An 18,937-nucleotide genomic window follows, 5' to 3' on the forward strand; every position below is an offset into this window, starting at 1 on the left:
GATTAATGCATCCATGGCTAGGATGTAATTATAAAAGACATGATTTTAAAAGTGACCAATAACATCGACTATGCAATACATTTTAATTTATTTAGTGCTAATAAAATTATTAAGCCTATTTGGATAGAGAGATGTTTATAATGTGACATTATGTCAGTCATCGTGTGATAACGAAAATATGACTAGGCCTAGACTACTTGTTCTGAGCACTTGTCAGTTAACAGGCTTTAAAACTGTTGGCTAAGTCACAGACACTCATGAAAAACTGCTGCTAATTATCTGGGAAACATTCTCTAAGTAACAGCAGTCAAGTTGTCACTTTTTGTGTCAAACAAGTTGTGAATTTGTTGTAACATTAAAACAGGAGATCATGACTTACCCTGTGCTCAAATTATGCTCGGAGTGATTTACTTTATGGGTGAACGAAACTTTCGGGCAGAATCACGTGAACAATTCCAGGATATGCTTTTTTTTCATTGGTTGTTGCGTTAAATCTTACCCAGAAACAATAGTGCTATTTTCAGATAGGCTATTGTGTAGCCCCTTTCCTTTTTTTTTTTTTGATTGACAGACTCGACTAAGGGGAGACGCGCTTCCTGCCGGTTCCATATAGTGAGAGCGGCGCGGCCAGAGAAATTTTGGCCGCTGCGGCATATTAAATATATTATAAATAGTTTTTCCGCGTGAGAAATACAATGTGTGGCGGGAGTGCGTGACAAAAGACCGAAATGAGTGACTGTCACGCTCAATGCATGACACTTGAGAGCCCTGGACTTGCACAGTAGGCCTATTTCCCCCATACTATTGAAGTCATTGTCAAAATATCTTATTTTGTGTTCAGCAGAAGGAAGCAGAAATTCAATACAGCTTGAATGAAAATGGCACACAATAAAAAAAAAAAATTCTGTATATTCTGATATTTACCTTGATTTTTCTTTGTTCTCTTCATGTTTCACATCAATTTTGTCTCCTTGATAACCAAGTAGGCTACGCTAACGTTTAAATTTAACTCTAATATGGGCAGAATTGTTTGCTGTAATGAAAATTATTTTGCTTAAATATATGTGCACACAATAAATACTGAAATCGACTGATTGTTTAACTCTGTTTATTTTATCATAGTTTTAAAATGTAATAATTCATATTTTTAGGAATATTTATTTATCAATATTTTTACGGATTGTCATATTGTAAGATTTAACGTAAAATAATAAAACTATACATGCATGACATTTTTTAAGCAGTAAATTATAAGTATATGTCTTGTGGATGAAACAATTGGCGTTGTGCATAGCTCAGTAGCCTGGTTTACACCAGTGGGTCTGGGGAAGCTTCATTCACATCCCATTTCCAAAGGGGCGTCACCAACGGACGTCGCTCAAATGCCTCTTGGCGCAATTGGATGGACCTAAAACCAATCAGAGCGATCGTCATCGTGCAAAGCCCGCCTCAACGTTTGTGTTTAGTGCTTTTTACAGTCTATGGTTTAGTGCCAAGATTTGGAAAGATAGGAAATGGGCTTGAATGGGCTCTTGGCCAGACTGACTTGCAGAGCAAATCTAAATTTGCCGGAAGTTCGTCTGGGTTTTCCCAGGCTAATAGCTCAGGGGTTACTTCTCAGAATGGTCATGTCTCCCGACAAGGGATCGAACCCTTGAATGGAAATTGAGCAATGTATATGAATAAAAGCCTCAATTAAATATGTCATCATAAGTGATCTCTTCAGAAGAAATTACTGATTCCTATAGACTTTCAATGGATGGACAAAAAAATTGATAATAATATTTAAAATATCAAGTCTATCCTATATGACAGTAGGCGGTTCTTCCCTGTGGTATTGCAAATCGATACATTTCAAGGTATCGTATCAAAGTAGTTTTATAACAACACTAGTGTAGGGTGACACATTTTTTCTTTTAATTTCAAAGGGTGCCGTGGCTGAAAAAAAAGGTTGGGAAACACTGCTAGATAGTATCAATCGACGATGATGTCCTGACCTATGTTGAAGCTGATTATGTGCGCATGCGCAAAAACCGAACCGCCCGGTTGCCCCTCTTGTAAACAAGACGACACGAGAAGAGTTAACGGTGAGATGTAAATGAAACCTCATGTTTCTTTTCATTATTTCAATACCAATTTTATGATGGATATGTGTAGATGCAAATTATTTATTCTCGTTCGTGGCTTATTTAAAACATGCTTCGTTATTTGTCTATGCTTTCCAGATAACGTTAGCTCTGCTAGGAGCTAGCTAGCTATCCTTTTTTAACTGAGTCTATAATGTCCATTGATATGGCTTATAAATCTCTTTGTGTGCAGTTTTTTTTTGTTAGCCTATTGCCTGCAATATAATATTTATTTATTTATTTGATTATAAAATATTTACCTTGTAATACACAACCAGCGTACTAATGTAAGGAGTGACTCCTGTTGGCCAGTTCTGTTAATAATGGTTATTATCTGTAAATATCACAAGTAACTTGGTGCTAACGTTCAAATAGTTGGTTTTCTCTATTGGCTCCATTACAGATTTGGTCAGGCAACAAGGAGTAAAGGCCCTTTTCCCTGTTACATACTGACTGTGGATATGAAAGGGTTAGTAGCAAGTATTACTGTCACTGATTAGAAATTATCTGAATATGTGCACTATAACTACACTATGATCTAAAATATTGTTTTCAGACAACAGAAAAGTTCTGAACCTGATGTCAATGTTCCAGTCATTGAAGAAGGTATTATCAGATTAAGCAATGCAGTAATGTCAGTTTTAAAAATGTATATTTTGAGAATTGATGTGTGTGGTTTCTTTTCTCAGGGGCAGTTGCTACTGCAGAGGACCCATCAGCAATCACAACTATTCAGTCTGCTTCTACGTTTTCTTCGGAGCAGCCGATTAAATACCTCTTCAAGACAGAGGGAGCTGGGGGGCAGGTAGGGGAGCTGTACCCTCCCTCAGGGCAGGTAGGAGATGGGGAGGAAGGGTTATATTCAAACCTGAGTAAGAACTTAGGCCCAGTTTACACCTGGTAGTGACTTTCGTCTCAGTCATCTCATCACAAATGGTCAGTCAAGAAAGACAGACTCACTTTTGCTCTCAAACATTCCACAGACATGACCTTTTGAGTGCTTTTGGAGAACAATTTTACAAATCTATTTAGTGCTGCTGTCCATGCCAGACAGACGTTAATACCAGGTTTAAACCAAACTAAATTCTTCCCATAGAATGTTCTTTCTGATGCACGATTCAGAAAGATTTAGCTGTGATCTCTCTTTTTCACTTTAGGTAGTATGTACAGACGAGTGTAGTTCTGAAAGATTATATTGCGTAACATCATTTTCCATCTTAATTTTCTTTAGGTTACATATCGAGTAATCCAGGTCGCAGATGGACAGCTGGAAGCTCAAACTGATGGTGCAACAGCTGTTAGTGTAGTTACTGGGTTTCCGGCTACAACACAGCCTGTCACACAGGTGGAAAAGCCTTTATTATTTTACCTGAAATAGATCATATAAATAAATCTGATTACAACTAACTTAATTTAAATATGTCTTTCAGGCTGTTTTCTCTCATTCAGAAGGCTTAGATGGAGATGGCACAGAAACCCATTACACGTATTATCCTGCTACTATCTCAGACGCTGCAGCAGGCACAATGGTGACCAGTGTTCAGGCCTCAGATGCTCTGCTTAGTCAGAGTGCTCCTGCAGGTACATCATTAAACCCTTTTCAGTTGTATTATCTGCATGAATACACAACAATGCAACAGTTCTGTTCAATTCAGTTTTTTATATTTATTTGTTTGTTTTTTTGCTCCTGCTTTAGGTCAGTTGTATGTTATGATGTCTCCGCAGGAGGTCCTTACTGGAGCCAACCAGAGGTCTATTGCACCTCGTACACAACCTTACAATGCGTAATGTTGCCTTTTCCAGCCTCTTAAAGCACTCGTTTAATACATTTCTCTTTTCAGTTATTGCTGTTTCGCTATCTTTATTGAACACAGTGACCACACACAATAATAAAAAATATAAATAAATCAAAATAATAAACTCAGTTTATTGTTTTGATATCAGTCTAAGCATGCCATTATTCTATTTTATATTAAATGTTAAAAATATAGTGTATTTAACTGAGCTGTTAATAAACGTATGACAGGGTGTTTGCGGGTCTAACAATTTCTTAATTCGCCTTTACACAAATTAACGGCTTAAAAAGAGCAGACAGTCTTAAATTCACAAAGTCATAGCATTAAATGTTGCATGCACTGCAAAAAATGAATGGGTCTCATTCACTAATAATTGCGTGGATCATTTCGTATTTGTACGCACAGGAGACCTTCTCATGCAAAATCTCTGCCTAATTCACAACACAAGCGTACGCACATGAATTTGTTCTTAATCTTGTTCTAATGTTAGTGAATTTGGAGTATTTTAAATGAGCGGCTGCGTGCATGAGGTTAGACTTAGACTTAGACTTTATTGTCATATTGTCATATAGTCATTTGCATAAAACACGGCCAAACCATTTCCATGGTTTGTACAGAGATTTCACGCACAAATTTGTGCGTACGCATGCCTAGTGAATGAGACTCAATTTCTTCCTCTGTATTTTTATCCTGTTTTCCAAAGAAATATCGAAACATCTTAAAATCTAAATACATTTACTCAAGATCCAAATGTAAAATGAAGTCTTAACATTTTTTACAAAATTAAGTTAATGATTAAAGCAAAAACAAATATTCAAAACAAACATTTTCACAGAAAACAAGACTTCATATTTTATGTCTCCAGTAAATGCATCTTGATTTAAGAATCTTCAGACTTGTTCGCTGGAAAAACAACTGGAAGACAAATATACTGAGGAAGAACATCACTTTATTGTAGTGCGATCAGAAGATACAGTAAAAGTTATTTCCAGGTTCTAGTAGTTGGGAGCAGAGGTATTCAAGCTACTGTTTTTTTGTAAAATGAAATAAAAAGTAATGGATATCTGTTGTAAGTTGTATTTCCAATCTTTGAAGTGTTGCTAATACAACTCATTGTTTCTTCCTAGACATTTACATTTTGAATTCATGGATTAGCTTATGGTCCCAAAGAAGAAGAAAAAACAGTTGTAACACACTTTTTCAATATTTGCAGTAAGTCAGAGGGGCCAAGAACTTCTAGAGATGATAAAAGGCGAGCTCAGCACAATGAAGGTAAAGGTTTTCAACTGAAAAATGATTGAAAATTACATGTAGTTTGTTGTGTAATATATTTGTGAGGGATTATTTTCAAACCACTTTACAGTTGAGCGAAGACGCAGAGACAAAATTAACAACTGGATTGTTCAGCTCTCAAAAACAATTCCAGACTGCACCATCGATGCCACTAAAACTGGACAGGTATGTGTTAGTTTTGTGAATATAATTGTATCAGCAATATCTACTGGATAGGCTGTATGCCGAACGTCACATGAACAAACAAGAATTCTCACTGCATCCGCTTGTCGGAGAAAGTGTTACTGGCTGTATGAACTGGCGGCAATATTGTTGATGTTTTATTCGATTTAAATATCTTAATGTTAGAAAAATAAAAAACTTTTAGATATCAGTCTGCATATGTGATGGACATCGGTTATGCTCATCTTTGATCTTGAGTAAAATGGCTCTTTATTTACGAAAGCACCTACAAAAGACCTGAACACGATGCAATCTGTTTTACAGAATATGGAAATGTGTTGCACATAACCCCATTATATCTGCCGTTGTGTGTTACAGAGTAAGGGTGGGATTCTATCAAAGGCCTGCGATTACATTCAGGAGCTGCGACAAAGTAACAGCCGGTTAGGAGATGAAATGAACAGCCTTGACAGGTTGAGGATGGATAACCAACTGTTACGGCAAGAGGTATTTTACTTGTTTGCATCAATTAGGGCTAATTTTAAATCTAGATTAAATGAATCTAATAATTTTAGTTGCACTTTAATCATAGTTTTGATCCTAGTTTAAATTTTACAGTGAACCTGAATTATTTTAAACTCAGTTAAATCTCAAAATTAATCACAGGTAAAGGTTTTAAAAAGTAATCTGTTATTTAAAATTAATTGGCAAAACCAAGATCAACATTAACATTTTAGGCTTTATCTATCTATATGTTAGATAGATAGATAGATAGATAGATAGATAGATAGATAGATAGATAGATATTAGATAGATAGATACTATCTATCTATCTATCTATCTATCGGATGAGAACTGAACTGAGCTCAATGTTGACATCACTGTTTTCTGCAGAGATACTTTATAGCTGAATTGAACTTCATAATCGATGAACTTTACACAGTTGCTAAACTGAATCAACACTGAACTGACATCAGCTGAATAATAAGAGTATTGTAGTTTTTAGAGCTGCTTTAAAGCTGAACATCATTTGCATCATTAATCATTATTTTATTACTGTTTAATACTGTACAACTGCTTTGAAACAATCTGTGCTGCATTTCCCTAAAAGCATTGTGAGCCTAAAGCCAGGGACACGCCAAGCCATCGGTTTTTGAGCATCGGCCGACTTAGTTTTTTCTGTCTGTTTTGCACCGTTGGCTCTAGTCGAACCATGTCGGGTTTTTCTGGTCCGATTCAACATGTAGAATCAGTGTCGGGCCGTCGGTTGTTCAGTTTAGCGAACACAAGAATAAGAGCAAAAGTGATGAAAGCAAGCAAAGTCATGACGGCACAGACAGAAGGCTGTTCTAATTTTATGTCACCTTACCTGAGCATTCCAATGCTCAAATGTTGGATATTTATAACATTTATAAATATTTTCATAATAACAGGAGCGAGTGAAATAAAAAACGTGATCAGCATTCAAAACGATAAGCAAGCACTGCTCTGTTTATGGTTTGTATACCTGCAGTCTTAGTTTTGCTTTCCTTTTTTGAATGACAAATATATATCTGCTTAAATAGACAGTTATCTCCTTGACATGCAGACGCAGAACGCGTGTGCTAGTTGACAGTCGCCTGTAGTCCTTTCGGTGTGTTCAAGCACAGATTTTCTTCCCCAATGTTTTCTTCTTTTTTGGCGTTGGTTTGGTGTGTCCCCACCCTAAGTTGATCGTAAACCAATTGCATCAAAGGACTCTATGATTTACTTACGATGTCTATGAGGCTTAAGATGCTTTTGGGAAATGCATCCCTGTATCGTATAAAGCATTACATACAGTAGATAGATTAGATTAGATAGATATTTATTTGAAAAAACAAAAGGGACAATACATATTAATGAACATTTTCACAAATGTAAATATGTCAGATTATAGCCTTAGGCTAATTTCCATCTGCAGACCCCCTGGCAGGTTGGAGTTAATAAAGGTGACTTGACTTGGCATGTTTTCCTATCTATCTTTATCACTTTCTTTATTTCTCTCTTTTGTATTGTTCTCATTGACAGTTTTATTTTGTCTTCTTGTTTTTTAAAGGTGGAAGATTGGAAGTCTAAGAATCAGATTTTGAGGAACCAACTCAGACAGCACGGCATAGTTGCAGCAGCAAGTGCAGATTCCCAGTGAAGAATTCTAAGGAGTTTTGGAAATTTAGAACAAAAACATTTGGTGCTGGAGATGCACATTTCTGCAGTTTTTTTAACAACCTTGAACAACGCTTAATGCATGACTTGCATAATGCAGTATTCAACCTACTGGTGATCAGTGGTGTGCACTTTAATCGCTTATAGTAAAGTGCACTTTCGGTCGTATTGCGATGCCCCCTGAAACGCGATTTCAACCGAGGGTGACTACCTCCCCAATCACAACCCTTTCAACCAAGGGGGACCCCCACCCCCATGCCCCCTGAATGCGATTTCGCCCCTGCCCCAGCAGAGGTCTGTGCACACCACTGCTGGTGATGATTCTCCATCAGGATCTTGCCTTATGTACATAATTTATTTTTTATTTTTTGCGCCTTCCAGTCCCATATTTTAATGTAATTTAGCATTCATTTTTATGTACCAGAACAGGTCAGGAAAATTTGTTCATTTTGTACTTTTACTTCTAAATTTGTGAAAATTATACATGTCAAATATTTGTTATTAATGCATTTTTCATATTTTTCATACTTTTCAGAAGGTATTTTAATTTAATTTGTTTGAATAATGAGCATGTAAATTAACTGCCTATTAATTGACAATTTACAACATATAGCATCATAGGAGATTTTACTATTCAGAGTGCTGAAATAAATAGACACATTTCCCCTACGCCATTTTTGTAGACTCTGGTTTAAGAATGTTTTGTGTTGCAACACCTCAGTGTATGTTGTTATGTTATGCCTTTTCACTTGTCAAATATTTAGTTTTTAACAGAAATAGACAAACATATCTCTGATTCCTGGAGATATTCTTGTCTATTTTTGTTAAAGACCAAATATTTGGTATACAAAAAGGCTCAAGACTTAAAAATCAAGGGTCATGCAGCACTTCAGGCCTTAAAGAATCTGCTTTCATTGTTCTTAGACCTTCATCTATGACACGTGTAGAACTCCACTCCTCAAGGGCTACTTTTTTGCAAAGTTTAGCTCCAACCAGCTCCAAAACACCTGCCTAGAAGTTTCTAATAATCCTGAAGACCTTGGTTAGCTGGTTCAGGTGTGTAATTAGGGTTGGAGCTAAACTTTGCAGGACAGTGGCACTCCAGGAACTGAGTTCTATGACCATGGACATCATGGCAAGCCATTTTAACATTAATTTCTTAAAACTAAAAATTATATGTTTTTCTAGTCCTTTTTTAAATTAATATTAAGTAACCCAATAGTGACTAATATCGTTGTCCATTTTACTAGTAACCATTAGATTCTTGTACATAATTCTAATGGTGACTGGTGTATTTTAAATTATGTATTTTAAATGATGTACTAGTACAGTGGTTCCCAATCCACATTTTTGATGTCCTAACACACATATATGAGGAGTTGGAGTAGGGCTGGCAAACTCAGCCCCTGGATGGCCACAATCCTGCAAAGTTTTGTCCCAACCTGATTAGCTGGATTAGGTGCAGTTTATTAGGGTTGAAGCTAAACTGCAGGGCTGTGGCCCTCCAGGAACAAATTCTGTGCTCCAATTGACCTATTTTACTATGCCCTATAAGTATGTACTGTTTTTGTGAAGGAAAAAGGAAAAAAGTATGTGCATGATGTTTTTGAGTGTAGCAGAATTGTAGGCAAGCTTTGGGACATACTACCTTGTCATAATTTCATCTTTAACAGAATGTGCTGCCACTTAGCACTTAGTTATGTGCATCCTGTCACTGTTTAAACTGCCCTGTCAATCATCTGGTCACAGTTAAAAATCCTCTACATTCGATTTAATTTAATGTCCTACCGTATTGGAGAGAAATGTATTAGCAGGTACATTTGCCAGTCGCGGAGAACTGCATTTAAAAGTTAATGATCAAACATCTTTAAAAGTTCACAATGTTGTTACAGATGAAACATAATGTGGATAACATTGAATTTTTTTTTTTTTTTGTTAGGTTAGATACTAATTATTAATCACTAAAACCCCTTAACTGTTGGTCTCAGACATCCTCCATGTTTGTAGTTCTTAACACTTGTTATTCGTGTTTGTAGTTCTAATCGAATCCTCGTACAACACACAATGGGTTTTAGGCAATATTAGTCAATAGAGTGTGCATGGATCTGCACTTCGAATTCTAACCAGAAATAGTAGACCCTCTGGGTATCTTTGGAATACTCATTTCAACATACTACGATTAGAGAGTTTCTAAGCCTGCGTTTACACTTGGCATTAACATGCGATCACCGTGATCCGATCAAGCAGATCGGATCATAAGCCAATCAGGACACGGTGCGTTTACACCTGTCCACATCAAGTGGTTTCTGAATCTTGGTTAACAGATCGGATCTTGCATCCCGCGGAAAAACAAGAAAAAAAAGGATGGCTCTGGTGCAAAGTCAACCTGAAGTGGTGGGTTTTCTTTTAAAAATAGTTTTCAGTCGGCGGACATTTTACAAATCTTGCAAAAGTAAGTAGGCTTCTAATAATGTGTATAGATGCCGTAATGGAAACGGTACAGAGAAACGTATGGGTCCGAGAATGTTGCCAGCTGTGGTGGGAAAAATGTGCGTTCTATACAGAAAATGAATGGTGCTGCAACTTTCGTGTGCGAAGGCAAACATTTCAGTAGCCTATGTATGTACATCACACTCGACTGTATCGCAAAACCACACAGCTCTCAGTTCCGGAGAGAGGGGGAATAATGACAGTCGGTCATATCACAATGTGTCCTCGACTATCTCCGAACCTGGAAACGCTGATCGGATAACATTACGATCGGAAGCGCGTTTACACTTGTCTTTTCAATGTGTATGTGGACAACATCCGGATACAGGTCGCATGTTAATGCCAAGTGTAAACGCAGCCTAATACAGTGCAATTGTCTAGTACTAGGCTACCTGGAAGAGTTACTAATAACAGGAATGCAATCCTGGAACAAATTTAGTTAACAGCACTAATCAGAAGTGAATAGAGGTATGTATAAAGTAACCATTCTGACTAGTCATTACTTATAAAGCAATCATCACTAGTGAAACCTGAACTATTACAAATAAAATTGGGATTTTGTTTATTTTGAGCAGGTCTACTAGTATCTATTAATGGTGCACTAGTCACCACTATTTATTAATAAGTACTAGTATACAAACAAAACAAAGAGTTTGTTTAAATGACTAAATGTTAAAACGGCTTGCCATATTACAAATGAAATCATGAGCCTGTTTCTTTAAGGATTTGTAGGGTTTCCGGTGACGTGAGTAAGTTCAAAGTTGTAACTGTGTTATTAGTTGCACTATGGACTCTCTACGGACCCTGTGATGGAAGGATTATGCGTTGCTATTTCAAATAAATAATAAGCCATAGCAATGATTTGCATACTGTTAGTTGCAGGGCACGGCACGGTTTTAGAGACACAGATTAAGGTAAATCAACTGATTTAAACGTTTTCCTGTGAGCTGCAGTTAGCTTGTAATAACTTTAATGCCACGTTGTTTTGTTCAAAACAAGAAAGAAAAGATGTAATGCAATGTTCAATAAACATGTCTCTATATTTCAAGAGTGATATTACAGGTCTGTATGCTCAACTGGCCGGTGTGCCCAAAGCTCTGTTACCTGGAGTGGGTGGAAAGAAAATATTGGATTTCTGGTGGGAAACTGTCAACACGTGAGCCATTATATTTGTTGTTACTTGTTAGCATCATTGCGAAAGGTGTTTTCCATGCAAACTAATGCAACACAGTATTTACCCTCTTTCCCAGTCGCCAGCTCTTCAGTGAAGTCTATCTGGTCACGAATGCTGATAAGTAAGTCCTTGTTCTGTCATTTGACAAACATGCCAACTAGTTTTTTGCAATGTTTACATTTCTTTTGTGAAAATAAGTGCAGGAAATGTGTCTTTTTGTATGTTTAAGATGCACAATAGCAGCCATTAAACTAATTAAAAATTGTATATTGGTTCAAAACTGCACTCAATTCAGATACAAACACTATGAGCGGTGGGCAACAGCCAATGACTTTCCGGTGGAGAATGTTGTGAATGATGGCAGCACCACTCTGGATGACAGACTCGGGGCTGTTGCAGACCTTGAATTGGCCATCCGAAGCCGACAGCTACAAGATGACATTATGGTGGTATGACACCTCATTGAGCTGTTAAAACACTGCATAATCTCCATTTAGTCGCACCTTTTTCCAAAACCTATTTTATTTGACTTAAACCTTAAATTGAAAGGGCTGCTTTCAATTGTGTGTTCTCATATTGCATTCGCAGATCGCAGGAGACATGCTTTGTGCTGATCAAAACTTTGATATTGCACAAGTCATTCGCTTTTTCAGATCTAAGGTAAGAGAGACGTATCATATTGACTGTGTTGTAACAAGTTGGTTCTTGTAGGTGAGATGTCAAACATAGTGACCCAACCAGGTTTGTACTGATTTGTACTTTCCCGCTTGCACCATAGTGGCACAGACGCATACAGTTATAAAGTTATCATTTTATAACTTTATATCATTATTTATTTATCATTACTCATTTAACCTGCTGAAATAATTTGTAATTTCGGCTCAATTTTAATTCTCATTACAATTTAATACTTCAGCCTGGAGAACTTGCTATATATTATGAGCTGGAGTCAGGAGAGAAGAGCTACTCCAGAGGAATTGTTGAAGTTTGTCCAAACACCCATCGGTGAGACATGACATAGCATCTTTACTTTTATTTTAGTTGTGTTGTCATGGAAGAAGTACCCTCTGATATTATAAAATTAGCCAAGCTTATTAGATTCTTTATATATATTTTTTTATTTAGTGTTCCATGGCCATTGTCATGCCCTCTTAATAGCAGGATTTTGTGCGTTATCATTTATTAATTTTATCATTAAATGGAAATGTCTTATCAGTGACATCATGATTCAAACGAAATGTACATCAAATGAACATGAATAGACAAGTAAATATTATATAAACATACTTGTCAAGTAAAAAAGTAGTGCTTTAAAATGCAGTGTCATCTGTTATTAAAAAAAACATTGAAATATACATTAATATCTTGCCAGGTCGGAGAAATACCTTCTGATATTATAAAAATAAGCCAAGATTAATAGATTCTTTATTATTATTTTTTTATTTACGGTGAATGGCGATTTTATGTACTCTAAATAGCAGGGTTTGGTTCTTAATTCTCGTTTTAATGTGTCAGAATGGAAATATGTTTTGACGTTTTCATAATTTAGACAATTGTGTGCAGAAAATAAACATTAGACATAATCATTGAATATAAATATACCTATGGACATAAAATAAACTTTAGATAGAAAAGTGACGTTATGATGGCTGACTTGTTTTCTTTCTTCTTTTTTTTCTTTTTCTTTTTTTTACATATGAAAACATGTATGCTTATGTTTGTAAGCATATAGCCTACTGTAAGTAGACATAAATAAAAAAGTAGCATTTTAAAATTCAAACTGACAATTAGACATTTTTAATATATGGCCTGATGGAAGATGTAATCATTTTCTTTTAATTTAAGGAGAGGCTGCTCACTGCAGAGCCATGGGTGGCCAGCTCCCCCTCTCTAGATGTCATTTTGGCATAATGGGTGGAGCTAGAGGGTGGACGTCATTTGGCTCTGCAGTGAGCACCACTTGAGTTTAAGCATTCACTACAAGATGTTGAATCTGTGTGCACACCAGGGTCATGCGCTTCATTGAGAAGCCTCGAGAGGGCGTCACCGCATCCCGTCTGGCAAGTGTGGTGTTCTACTGTCTGCGTAAAGAGTCCTTACCGTACATATCTGATTTCCTTGTTCAACACCCAGACGTTAAAGATAGAACCTTTGGCTTTTTTTGGGTAAATGTTTTAAATTATCTTTGAGTTTTAAAATGTAAAGCATTAAACCTTTGTTTCTGTGTCTTTAGATTTAATGTTAACTTCAATATTAAATAGGATTTTACTGGTTGTAGGAATGGCTTATAAATGAGGAGAAGGTTCCTGTTTATGGCATGAAGTTACCAACAGGATTTCAACTAATTGGACAAGTGGTGGGTACAAATGTAGCATTATTTAGGTTCATTTTATATATCAGCAGCCATAACTTTAGTTTTTAGTGTCACATGATCCTTCAAAAGCAATCTCAAGGCCCGTTCACACCAAGAACAATAACTATATAGATAACCATAACGATAACTATATTAACATTGACATCAACAAACGATAATGCTGTTTATCCTAAGTGTGCGCTGCAAGTTTATCGTCCGCACTTTAAATGCTCGAGGATGGATTCTGATTGGCTGTCAATGTTTTTATCTTTCTTCAGCTGGAAAAAAAATCGTTCTGAAAGTGATTCCAATGATATTGTTACTTAGTGCCGTTATTGTTATAGTTGTGGACTCTGCTATTCTTTTATATTTACAACAGTTTTTAAAATTATCATTATCGTTATATTTCTCATCCTTGGTGTTGAAAAACATTTCTTATTATATTCTCAATGTTTTAAACATTTGTGCTGCTTAATATTTTTGTGGAAACTCTGCTACATTTTTTTCAGGATTTATTGAGTAGTATGTTAAAAAGCACAGCATTTATTTGACATTTTTGTAACATTATAAATGACTTTATCACTTTTGACCAATTTAATGCATCCTTGCTGAATGCAAGTATCAGATAAAAAAAATCTTATTGACACCGAACAGGAGTGTATACCCCACTATTCTAAACATACATTTTGCATTAATACATGTTGAGAATGTTAACATCTGTTATTACAGGGTCTGTCTGATTACACGAAATGGCTCGCTCACTATTCTTCTAAACAGCAGCTGTCCCCATCTAAACCTATTACATGCCGCTCGTATGCCAGGTCAGTCAGAACACATTAGCTAGTATCCACAAATGTCTACCTGCTTTTCATTACTATACACGTCTGTGTGTTGACTCACAGGGTTGGACTCATGGGGAACCCCTCTGATGGTTTCAATGGGAAAACCATTGCTATGACCATTGCTAACTTCTGGGCTGAGGTCACACTCATGGAGAGTCAGACTCTGGTAAAACAAAAAACAGACTGATATAAGACATCAAGGAAAGCTCTGTTCTTCATTCATTTCACTGTTTTTATTAAGGCCATTCTACCTCATCCTCTGAACGACCCTACGGAGTTCGGAAGCTTGCAGGATCTCTTTCAGATCAGCCGGAAAGAAGGGTTTGTCCAAAGTATTTGTCTCTGATTTTTTTGGTGTGTTATTTTGCATGGACTTCAACAATATGGACACTTTAAACAAGGAATAAATCGTGCAGAATTTACAATCTCTCAGCATTTACTCGCTCTCATGTCGACCCAAACCCATATGTCTTATGTTTACAATACAACAAAACCAATTATTATCATTAGTATTCATTTATTTACCTTACAGGTATTTGGGAGGTCTGAGACTTCTACAAGCCACCTGTAAAAAGTTTTACCAGTTCTGCTCTGAGCAAGGGTGAGATCCAATAAACATAATAAATACATGATTATCAGGGTCCAATCACTTTATGTAGACATGGCTTATGTAGATAATACAGTGATACAATGGCAGTGTCTCTTTTTAAATACAATACTGTCTCTTTATTGAAGTATTGTTCCATGTACTATATTGAAATAGACAAATAATTTTGTCTCTTCATTGTAATTGGACAGAAATACATTTAGTCTCGTTTGGCAACTTGACAAATATGTTTTCATTATCATTAGGATATACAGTATAAAAATGAAAATAATAATTGATCTGGAAGTATTTTGGCGATTATAGATTTCTTTGCAAACTGATTTTATTTTAAAAAATCCAATCAACAACCACTGGAATGATTCAAATCCCTGCACTATATTTTTTCTTTTTCGATAATCCATTACACTTGTGTATGGAATAATACGGAAGAAAAGATCTGTTGTGTAATTGGAATAATTAAGACACTGACTGTATTTGCTTTCTTTTATGCTGACAGCATTGCTCTGTCCAAGCAGAATTTTACTCTCAAGTATGACACAAACATTCCTCGGCAAGTGGTAAGACTTATTACTAATGATATTTGCAGTTGTCTATCTAGAGTTGAAGTACTAAGAATGTGGAGTAACACTGTTCTACATTTCTTTGATGTCTTCTAGGGTTTAGCTGGCAGTAGGTAAGTAAAACATTGACTACAAACTTCAATGAACATTAACAGTCAGTTTCTCCAAAGCTCATTCATGTCTATTTGATTTGTAATCAAACAAGATGCATTATAATCATTATTCAAGTGTCAAACACTAGCCGTTTCATCTGCTGTTATTGGGGTCACATTTGAGTATTCTAACATTAGCATTTGGGTGTTTTCTGTGTAGTGCGATTGTGTCTGCCACACTGAAGTGCCTGATGAAGTTTTACAACATCACAGATAACGTATGTTCAGCATTCACCAATCAGTGGATGGATTTAGAACTACTTTTTTAATGTTGGAAAAAAATATTTGCTTACATAAACTTTATCCTGAGTCAGGATCTTCCTAAACCAGTCAGAGCCAACTTCATCCTCAACGTAGAGACAGATGAGCTGTTCATCACAGCTGGTCTACAGGATCGAGTTGTGCAGGTGATATATATATGTATATATTCATATTAATTTTACCAATCTGACTTAGACTTTGTGGAACATGACTGTCTCTGTATTAACTTTCTAATAGGTCTATGAAGGCTTGGTTTACATGGACTTCAACAAACAGCTTATGGACGAGCGGGGTTATGGTACTGTCTTTGAACAGAAATATTACTCTGGGCAATATAAATAAAAAAATTCATTATTGTACTGTATATAAACCTAAAAAAGTTTTTGAATGTTTTTGATGTCTCTTATGCTTACCAAGGCTGTATTTATTTGATATAAAATACAGTGACAACAGTAACGTTGTAAAATAACATTACATTGAAAATATATGAATTTTCAGCATCATTTCTCCAGTCTTCAGTGTCACATGATCCTTCAGAAATCATTCTAATATGCGGATTTGATGCTCAAAAAACATTTATTATTATCAATGTTGAAAACAGTTGTTTTTCAGGATTCTTTAATGAATAGGAAGTTCAAAAGAACAGTATTTTTGAAGTAGAAATTTGTAAGAATGTAAAAGTCATTACTGTCACTTGTGCATCCTTGCTGAATAAAAGTATTCATTTATTTCCCCCCAAACTTTTAAACGGTAGTGCATTTGCTATAGAAACCTACATTTTAAGTGACTGCACTGCATGTTAATCTATTCTTTTAAATAGGAGAATACATTCCCTTGGACATGAACGATCTTCCCTTGTTCTGGCTGGCGTACTTGAGCGATCCAAGTGATTCTGGACGGATTCACAGTAATGTTAGACAGCGGTGGTTAAACGGTAAGTCCTGCTTTATGTCTTGGTTTATGTCTTGATAGTGAATAAATGAAGCTTTTCACAAGTCTTGTTCTTTCTGGACAGGTGACACTGCTGTGGTTGAAGCTATGAAATCGTTTGCTGAACTCACAGACCAAGCCCGGTTGGTTCAACTTTGAGGATTGGTCCTTCAATAATTGTATGAAATGAAAATGAAAAGTGCTTTAAAGTTTTTCTCACCGTATGCAGGGCTGCCTTCCTGTGTAAGGACTGGGCCAGACTCGCACAGCTCATGGATGAAAACTTTGAGCTACGGCGGTATGATGTTTTAAGTTGAATTGAGGTTTAACAGCATGTCGCTAATCTGTGGATTAACGTTGTAGTTTTAAGCTAAAAGAACCAACAACGAATCCTTCATTATGTGGTTGAAATCAAACAGGATTTTAATACAAGTTCATTTATAAATAGCTAAATAGATACCACTGTTGAAGTTAGATTTTGTCCATCAGGTCGGTGTATACTGAAGATTGCTTGGGCCCTGGAAATCTGAAAATGGTACAGCTTGCGAGACAGGTAAATGAATGCCAATGCATTGTTTCCCTAATATATCTGGTAAATTAACTGGTGCACTAAATTATTCCATAATAATAGAAGCAATCTGACCTGCAGGAAAAAAAGCAGCACATCTGAATGATTTTTTCTTGTCTGTGTAGTTTGAATCTGCAGTCAAATTGCCCGGCAGTGGCGGTGCTGTGGTGGGCTTGTGTAAGGACCAAGAGCGGCTGGTAAGGCAGATCTTTTGACTTTTAGATAATGCTTGTTTGTATTTTAATTTATGCAATGTGTGAATTACCGTAATTAGGAGGCAACAAGTAACTTAGGATTCTACTCAGAGCTATTCATGTGCTATTGGAAATTTTAACTTTCATAACATCAAAACTTTTGTACTAGATACACTGTCTGTAAACCATTTTAATGTCTTTGGTTTATAATTGAAATGATTCTATATTAAGACATTATGAATTATATCAAACATAAATGTACACTAGTGTTCAAAGGTTTGTGTTTTTAAATGGTTTTGATGCTCAACAAGGCTGCATTTATTTGATCAAAAATATTTTAATATTTTAAAATGTAATTCATTCCTGTGATGGCAAAGATGATTTTTCAGCATCATCACTCCAGTCTTCAGTGTCACATGATCCTTCAGAAATCAGTCTAATATGCTGATTTGATGCTCAAGAAACATCTCTTAGTATTGCTGAAAACTTCACTGTCACCTTGTTGAATAAAAGTGTTAATTTCTTTCTTTCAAGAAAATAATTAATGACCCCAAACTTTTGCAACCTAGTGTATGTATATAGCTACCGAACTACTTCAAACTGCTGCCATTTTTGTTGTTTTTACGACATTAAAACAGTCAAGTTAGAGAAGCCTGACATTCCAACTTGTAATTATGAGTTTGATGCTTTTTTTTATTACTGGTCTTGTAATAATGTACTGGTAATTACACAAATGTGAAAACAGCATCAATTATCATAAACAGATCTTGAAACTGGCTGATATGAAATTAAATTTAACTGGAAGTGGTATTTTTGTGCCCCAGTATAAAAATATATTTCATGTTTTACCACTAGGTGGAGATGAAGAGGGCTTTCCAAGAGGCGGGATGTGTGTTTTGTCAAATTGTGCCTTATGACCCGTCAGTGCAGGGTCAGAACTGATCACTCAGAGAAATGGTTAATTGTTGGCCAAGAAGCTGAGATATAAAGGCTCTGCTTAAAGGAACATAGCTTAAAGGCATAGTTCACCCCAGAATTTTTATTTTTACAATATACAGTATAAACCTGTATCACTTTATTTGTTCTGTGGAACATAAAAGATGATTTCTTTTAAGATTTTTTGGATGTCAGTGGTAGCCAAAGCTGTTTGGTTACTAACATTCTTCAAAATATCATCTTTTGTCTTCCACGGAAGAAAGTCATGCAGGTTTGGAACGACATGAGAGTGAGTAAATGATGGCGGAA

General features: G+C 36.0%; 2 protein-coding genes across 14 annotated transcripts; both read left to right on the top strand.

Annotated features, from left to right (window-relative positions):
* Window positions 1-1,935: 1,935 nt before the first annotated feature.
* usf1 (upstream transcription factor 1) lies at window positions 1,936-8,230 on the top strand. Of its 13 annotated transcripts, none has more exons than XM_079885554.1 (11): window positions 1,937-2,087; window positions 2,502-2,595; window positions 2,683-2,732; window positions 2,816-2,961; window positions 3,358-3,471; window positions 3,557-3,707; window positions 3,823-3,910; window positions 5,136-5,194; window positions 5,286-5,380; window positions 5,756-5,884; window positions 7,455-8,230. In XM_079885554.1, exons 1-11 carry the CDS (start codon window positions 2,000-2,002, stop codon window positions 7,542-7,544), a joined length of 1,104 nt encoding a protein of 367 aa, XP_079741680.1. In that variant the 5' UTR covers window positions 1,937-1,999; the 3' UTR covers window positions 7,545-8,230. The 13 variants fall into 13 exon arrangements, 11 of the variants coding, with proteins under 11 accessions (XP_079741680.1, XP_079741684.1, XP_079741683.1 ...); XM_079885558.1 differs by having other exon boundaries at window positions 1,938-2,087; window positions 3,823-3,877; XM_079885557.1 differs by having other exon boundaries at window positions 1,938-2,087; window positions 2,816-2,931.
* Window positions 8,231-10,798: 2,568 nt separating this feature from the next.
* Window positions 10,799-18,776, top strand: gkup (glucuronokinase with putative uridyl pyrophosphorylase). The gene is made up of 23 exons (XM_079886129.1): window positions 10,799-10,965; window positions 11,101-11,207; window positions 11,302-11,346; window positions 11,521-11,674; window positions 11,814-11,885; window positions 12,142-12,230; window positions 13,234-13,390; window positions 13,504-13,581; window positions 14,308-14,399; window positions 14,481-14,586; window positions 14,662-14,741; window positions 14,953-15,021; window positions 15,524-15,584; window positions 15,684-15,700; window positions 15,900-15,957; window positions 16,054-16,146; window positions 16,238-16,298; window positions 16,821-16,934; window positions 17,016-17,073; window positions 17,160-17,228; window positions 17,420-17,483; window positions 17,624-17,695; window positions 18,548-18,776. Exons 1-23 carry the CDS (start codon window positions 10,909-10,911, stop codon window positions 18,632-18,634), a joined length of 1,860 nt encoding a protein of 619 aa, XP_079742255.1. The 5' UTR covers window positions 10,799-10,908; the 3' UTR covers window positions 18,635-18,776.
* The last annotated feature ends 161 nt before the right edge of the window (window positions 18,777-18,937 follow it).

The sequence above is a fragment of the Squalius cephalus genome (genome assembly GCF_949319135.1).
Source record: "Squalius cephalus genome assembly, chromosome: 11".
Lineage (NCBI taxonomy): Eukaryota > Metazoa > Chordata > Actinopteri > Cypriniformes > Leuciscidae > Squalius > Squalius cephalus.

What these genes read in the sequence shown, in the direction of transcription:
- usf1 (XM_079885554.1), top strand. Translation starts at nt 2,000, where the DNA reads ATGTTGAAGCTGATTATGTGCGCATGCGCAAAAACCGAACCGCCCGGT. An exon ending in CAACACAGCCTGTCACACAG is followed by an intron (nt 3,472 to 3,556) that starts GTGGAAAAGCCT and finishes TATGTCTTTCAG; the next exon opens with GCTGTTTTCTCTCATTCAGA. An exon ending in GCGAGCTCAGCACAATGAAG is followed by an intron (nt 5,195 to 5,285) that starts GTAAAGGTTTTC and finishes ACCACTTTACAG; the next exon opens with TTGAGCGAAGACGCAGAGAC.
- gkup (XM_079886129.1), top strand. Translation starts at nt 10,909, where the DNA reads ATGATTTGCATACTGTTAGTTGCAGGGCACGGCACGGTTTTAGAGACA. An exon ending in TTTTAGAGACACAGATTAAG is followed by an intron (nt 10,966 to 11,100) that starts GTAAATCAACTG and finishes CTATATTTCAAG; the next exon opens with AGTGATATTACAGGTCTGTA. An exon ending in GAAAACTTTGAGCTACGGCG is followed by an intron (nt 17,229 to 17,419) that starts GTATGATGTTTT and finishes TTTGTCCATCAG; the next exon opens with GTCGGTGTATACTGAAGATT.